The sequence below is a fragment of the Oncorhynchus mykiss genome, chromosome 24 (genome assembly GCF_057628025.1).
Source record: "Oncorhynchus mykiss isolate SJ-2025 chromosome 24, ASM5762802v1, whole genome shotgun sequence".
In the NCBI taxonomy this organism is placed as follows: domain Eukaryota; kingdom Metazoa; phylum Chordata; class Actinopteri; order Salmoniformes; family Salmonidae; genus Oncorhynchus; species Oncorhynchus mykiss.
The window spans coordinates 34,485,001-34,491,540 of NC_143045.1; the positions used below are offsets into that span (position 1 = coordinate 34,485,001).

The window sequence follows — 6,540 nt, forward strand, 5'->3', positions numbered from 1 at the left end:
GAGGGAGGGGTGGGGGTGAGGGAGGGAGGGGGGGAGGGAGGGAGTACTATGACTTAAAGACAAGCAGAAGTGCTCATGGTGTTGTTAGTTATTATGATGTATTAATGAAAAGCTTCTCCAGTGTTAAAGTCTCTGTCTGTGTGTGTCTGTGTGTGTCTGTGTGTGTCTGTGTGTGTCTGTGTGTGTGTCTGTGTGTGTCTGTGTGTGTCTGTGTGTGCCTGTGTGTGTCTGTGTGTGCCTGTGTGTGTGTGTCTGTCTGTGTGTCTGTCTCTGTCTGTCTGTGTGTGTGTGTGTGTCTGTGTGTCTCTGTCTGTGTGTCTGTGTGTGTCTGTGTGTGTGTCTGTGTGTGCCTGTGTGTGTGTGTCTGTGTGTGTCTGTCTCTGTCTGTCTGTGTGTGTGTGTGTGTGTCTGTGTGTCTCTGTCTGTGTGTCTGTGTGTCTCTGTCTGTGTGTGTCTGTGTGTCTCTGTCTGTGTGTCTCTGTCTGTGTGTCTCTGCCTGTGTGTCTCTGCCTGTGTGTCTCTGTCTGTGTCTCTGTCTGTGTGTGTCTGTCTGTGTGTGTGTGTCTGTGTGTGCCTGTGTGTGTCTGTGTGTCTCTGTCTGTGTGTCTCTGTCTGTGTGTCTCTGTGTGTGTGTCTCTGTCTGTGTGTCTCTGTGTGTGTGTCTCTGTCTGTGTGTCTCTGTCTGTGTGTCTCTGTCTGTGTGTGTCTTTGTGTGTCTGTCTCTGTCTGTCTGTGTGTGTGTGTGTCTGTGTGTGTCTGTGTGTCTCTGTGTGTCTCTGTCTGTGTGTCTCTGTGTGTGTGTTATTGTCTGTGTGTCTCTGTCTGTGTGTCTCTGTCTGTGTGTCTGTGTGTAGGCGCTATGGGGAAGCAGTAGCTCGTCTCTCTCCGTGGGGGAGTCGTCTGTGGGAGAGTCGTCTGTGGGGGAGTGGCTACAGAGATTAGGGCTGGACCGCTATGAGGAAGGTCTGCTGCACAACGGCTGGGACGACCTGGAGTTCCTCAGGTACACAGACACACAGGGTGTTTCTCGATATGCATACTACCGTGCTCCACACTCTCTCATGCTTCAAGTGCATTCTCCAAGGAGGTTCTCTTGAGTCCATTCTTGTGAGGACAAGAGTGTGGAGAACACATGAAACGTTACTTTTGAAAAGCACTCACACCACCCTTACTGTGTTACCTCACAGGGCACCTCCCCATTCACTGAACCTTCTTCCAGCCAGGACAATGACGACAATGGGCCAAACAATATGTACACAAAGCAACCGTTTTACTTCATAATTATCAGATAGATATACAGTGGCTTGGGAAAGTATTCACCCCCCTTGGCATTTTTCCTATATTGTTGCCACACAACCTGGAATTAAAATAGTTTTTTGTATCATTTGATTTACACAACATGCCTAACACTTTGAAGATGCAAAATATTTTTTATTGTGAAACAAGCAAGAAATAAGACACACAAAAAAAAAAAATTTGAGCGTGCATGGACTAGGCCATTCCAACCACTCGTGTGTTGCTTTAGCAGTATGCTTAGGGGCATTGTCCTGCTGGAAGGTGAACCTCCGTCCCAGTCCCAAATCTCTGGAAGACTGAAACAGGTTTCCCTCAAGAATTTCCCTGTATTTAGCGCCATCCATCATTCCTTCAATTCTGGCCAGTTTCCCAGTCCCTGCCGATGAAAAACATCCCCACAGCATGATGCTGCCACCACCATGCTTCACTGTGGAGATGGTGTTCTCGGGGTGATGAGAGGTGTTGGGATTGTGCCAGACGTAGTGTTTTCCTTGATGGCCAAAAAGGTCAATTTTAGTCTCATCTGACCAGAGTACCTTCTTCCATATGATTGGGTAGTTTCCCACAAGCCTTTTGGTGAACACCAAATGTGTTTTCTTATTTTTTTTTTAAGCAATGGCTTTCTTCTGGTCACTCTTCTGTGAAGCCCAGCTCTATGGAGTGTACGGCTTAAAGTGGTCCTATGGACAGATACTCCAATCTCCACTGTGGAGCTTTGCATCTCCTTCAGGGATATCTTTGGTCTCTTTGTTGCCTCTCTGATTAATGCCCTCCTTGCCTGGTCTGTGATATTTGGTGGGCGTCCCTCTCTTGGCAGGTTTCTTGTGGTGCCATATTCCTTCCGTTTTTTAATAATGGATTTAATGGTGCTCCGTGGGATGTTCAAAGTTTCTGATATTTTTTTATAACCCAACCCTGATCTCTACTTCTCCACAACTTTGTCCCTGACCTGTTTTGGAGAGCTCCTTGGTCTTCATGGTGCCACTTGCTTGGTGGTGCCACTTGCTTAGTGGTGTTGCAGACTCTGGGGCCTTTCAGAACAGGTGTATATATACTGAGGTCATGTGACACTTAGATTGCACACAGGTGGACTTTATTTAACTAATTATGTGACTCTGAAGGTAATTGGCTGCACCAGATCTTATTTAGGGGCTTCATAGCAAAGGGGTGAATACATATACACACACCACTTATCCATTTTTTTGGGGGGGTCGGGGGTTATTTTAACAAGTTATTTTTTTCACTTCACCAATTTGGACTATTTTGTGTATGTCCATTACATGAAATCCAAATAAAAATCCATTCAAATTACAGGTTGCAATGCAACAAAATAGAAAAACCGCCAAGGGGGATGAATTGCAAGCCACTGTATGTGAATCGTTGTAATCTAGATAGCCAGCTAGCTAGTTAAACAGGCATACATGACCATAAAACAAATGTAATGCAAGGTACAGTAGATGTCAATTCTTTATTGGTAGCTACTTAGCAAGTCTTCATGGCTAGCTAGCTAGCTAGCCAGTCAGCCCTGTTGACTTACTATGGACTTACCCATTCACTGAACCTTCCTTCAGGACAATAGAGATGAAACAATATATACACAAAGCTAACGGTTTACTTCATAACTATCAGCTAGCCAAATGTGAATCGTATTAATATCGCTAACCAGAGAGTATAACAGGCAAAAATGACCTAACACGAACATTATCCAAGGTAGATAGATGTCAGTTCTTTATGGGTAGCAAGCTAACAATTATTTGTGACTATCTGGCTAACTAACAGTAGTAGCTAGCCAGTTAGCTCTATTGACTTACTATGGGCTTACAACCTACGCACACTACAGTGGGTATTGTAAGCAGGTAACCATACCAAAATGAACACAGCATGTATTTATTAAGGTATCAAGATTACAATATTGTAGTGAAGCTTATGAGATGTGACTAGGCAACATTTGATTCCGAAGTCGGAGTGTATTTTCTCGCGCTTCAGCTCAAATAATGGACGCCATTGATTTCACGAAAATTAGCATAATTTCTTACTTGGTTGCTCCATATTTCTTTGAATACTTTCCGTTGAAGCTTGCATCAAAATATTTACAAACACAGATCGCATTTGAGAAGTGTCCTCCGTGCTCCGTTTCAGATACTTTGATTTGGACTCATACTCCGACCCTCCCGTGCTGCAATTTGCGTGCTCGGAGTACGGTAGTATGCTTTTTGAGAAACACACACACAGTCGATCATGAAACATGTCACTTCATGAATCTCATCCAATCATGTTCCTCCTCAGTGACATCACAGAGGAGGACCTAGAGGAAGCAGGCATTCTAGACCCCGCCCACAAGAGGATTCTGCTGGAGAGCCTGAGACAGCAGAAGCAACAGAAGTGAGCTGAACTGGTCCATACTGAGCTGAGACGTGCTAATCCATGCCAGACTGTGCCTTCTGAGAGAAATTGCACTCCATTATACTTTCTGTTGACCAACAGATTTTTCAAACGTCCCTTTTTAGATGTATTGTACTGTGTAAGTGTCTTTATGTTAATGTAACTGTGGCTGTTGTGTTAGCCAGCCTTATTTAAACAGTAGAAACATTTCAGTCCTTTGTTAAGAATCAAAACATGGACCTCTACCCTGCCACCTGCATAACAGACCCCTTCCCTCTCACCCCGCCCCCTTCCCTCTCACCCCGCCCCCTTCCCTATGACCCCGCCCCCTTCCTCTCACCCCGCCCCTTTCCTCTCACCCCGCCCCCTTCCCTCGTCCTGAGAAACCATTCTGCTCCTGGGATGTAGTAGACATTCAGTGACATCATCAGGCTGCGACTTCTTCAGGCTTGCCTCAGCTAGAAAAACAGCTTGGTAGAACTGAGTTTATTATTGTTTTTATTCCGCTCATGAATATGATTATTAATGACTATTTGTTCATTGGTGCAGTGTTTTTTTTTGTGTTTTATGTTTTTGAGATAAAGGGAATGTAGCGAACCACACCAGCACTGTTTGACTGAATCTTTTGTTGAGCCGTGCTGGGCTCCAAGGCCCCTTTCAGTAGCACAAACTGCAGACCCATCATGCAGTTGTCCATGTACTAATTAGTGTTTAATTGATGCTGAGCCAGCCTAAACACAGTGGGTCCCCAGGATCCTTACTGAGAAACACTGCCACACATCACACGCTGCTGGTTGTTCTTTTCACCACATGGTGGTGCTGTTGTCCTGGCAACCTCAGTAGGACCACAGGTAAGAAACTGAAGAGACACCAAGTGATATAAAGGACTGTTTTTAACATTATACATTAACATTCATGAATTTGTTTTATATAAATGTATATGTTGATGTTATTTGACTGTTGTAAAAAAAAGAAATGACTGTGTTGCACAATGAGAGGAAACAGGAGAAATGTGAGTGAATGTCTTGTTAATCTGTTATCACCTTTAGCCCTATAGCATAGTGGCCCCTCCTATACCCCCCCTCTCCCATCCCATCTCCTATACCCCCCCTCTCCCATCCCATCTCCTATACCCCCCCTCTCCCATCCCTTCTCCTATACCCCCCCTCTCCCATCCCTTCTATACCTCCCATCCCGTCTCCTATACCCCCCCTCTCCCATCCCGTCTCCTATACCCCCCCCTCTCCCATCCCGTCTCCTATACCCCCCCCTCTCCCATCCCTTCTCCTATACCCCCCCTCCCATCCCTTCTCCTATACCCCCCCTCTCCCATCCCGTCTCTTATACCCCCCCTCTCCCATCCCGTCTCCTATACCCCCCCCTCTCCCATCCCTTCTCCTATACCCCCCCTCCCATCCCTTCTCCTATACCCCCCCTCTCCCATCCCGTCTCTTATACCCCCCCTCTCCCATCCCGTCTCCTATACCCCCCCTCTCCCATCCCTTCTCCTATAACCCCCCTCTCCCATCCCTTCACCTAAACCCGCCCTCTCCCATCCCTTCTCCTAACCCCCCCTTTCCCATCCCTTCTCCTATACCCCCCCTCTCCCATCCCTTCTCCTATACCCCCCCTCTCCCATCCCTTCTCCTATACCCCCCCTCTCCCATCCCGTCTCCTATACCCCCCCTCTCCCATCCCGTCTCCTATACCCCCCTCTCCCATCCCGTCTCCTATACCCCCCTCTCCCATCCCTTCTCCTATACCCCCCCTCTCCCATCCCTTCTCCTATACCCCCCTCTCCCATCTCTTCTCCAATGACCCCCAGTGCCTTCTCCCTTTCTCTTCTCCAATGACCCCCAGGGCCTTCTCACTTTCTCTTCTCCAATGACCCCCAGTTCCTTCTCCCTTTCTCTTCTCCAATGACCCCCAGTGCCTTCTCCCTTTCTCTTCTCCTATGACCCCCAGGGCCTTCTCCCTTTCTCTTCTCCAATGACCCCCAGGGCCTTCTCCCTTTCTCTTCTCCTATGACCCCCAGGGCCTTCTCCCTTTCTCTTCTCCTATGACCCCCAGGGCCTTCTCCCTTTCTCTTCTCCTATGACCCCCAGTTCCTTCTCCCTTTCTCTTCTCCAATGACCCCCAGGACCTTCTCACTTTCTCTTCTCCTATGACCCCCAGGGCCTTCTCCCTTTCTCTTCTCCAATGACCCCCAGGGCCTTCTCCCTTTCTCTTCTCCTATGACCCCCAGGGCCTTCTCCCTTTCTCTTCTCCAATGACCCCCAGGGCCTTCTCCCTTTCTCTTCTCCTATGACCCCCAGTTCCTTCTATACCCCCAGTGACTTTGATGCCAAGTTAAATTCTTTCCTTATGAGAGTGTTGATTCGTCCACTCCTCCCTAGTCAAGCTCTACACAGCCCTGCCAACTCCACCTTGCCATAACACTGTTCTCCTGTTATTCTCTGTAGGTTATTTCCTGTAAAGATTGTCTGTTTCGATCTCCAGTCTGGTCTTTCTCTGGTTGTAACAATGTAACCATTGATCTCTTGTTATCGTTGTTTTTTCAGCAAATAAAAAGCTAATATTTAATCCATCAACACTGTTTGTTTCTCTTGGCACCGTAACTGACTACATTTACAGTGGGGCAAAAAAAGTATTGAGTCAGCCACCAATTGTGCAAGTTCTCCCACTTAAAAAGATGAGAGAGGCCTGTAATTTTCATCATAGGTACACTTCAACTATGACAGACAAAATGAGAAAAAAAATCCTGAAAATCACATTGTAGGATTTTGAATGAATATATTTGCAAATTATGGTGGAAAATAAGTATTTGGTCAATAACAAAAGTTTATCTCAATACTTTGTTAT

General features: G+C 46.6%; 1 protein-coding gene across 1 annotated transcript in view; it reads left to right on the forward strand.

Moving 5' to 3' along the window:
• Positions 1-6,269, forward strand: part of inppl1a (inositol polyphosphate phosphatase-like 1a) — an 86,276-nt gene extending 80,007 nt beyond the window's left edge. The window contains exons 26-27 of the mRNA XM_036961175.2: positions 855-1,003; positions 3,583-6,269. Coding sequence (XP_036817070.2) covers positions 855-1,003; positions 3,583-3,682 — 249 coding nt within the window. The 3' untranslated portion in view covers positions 3,683-6,269. The remainder of the gene's footprint in view (positions 1-854; positions 1,004-3,582) is intronic.
• Positions 6,270-6,540: the final 271 nt, after the last annotated feature.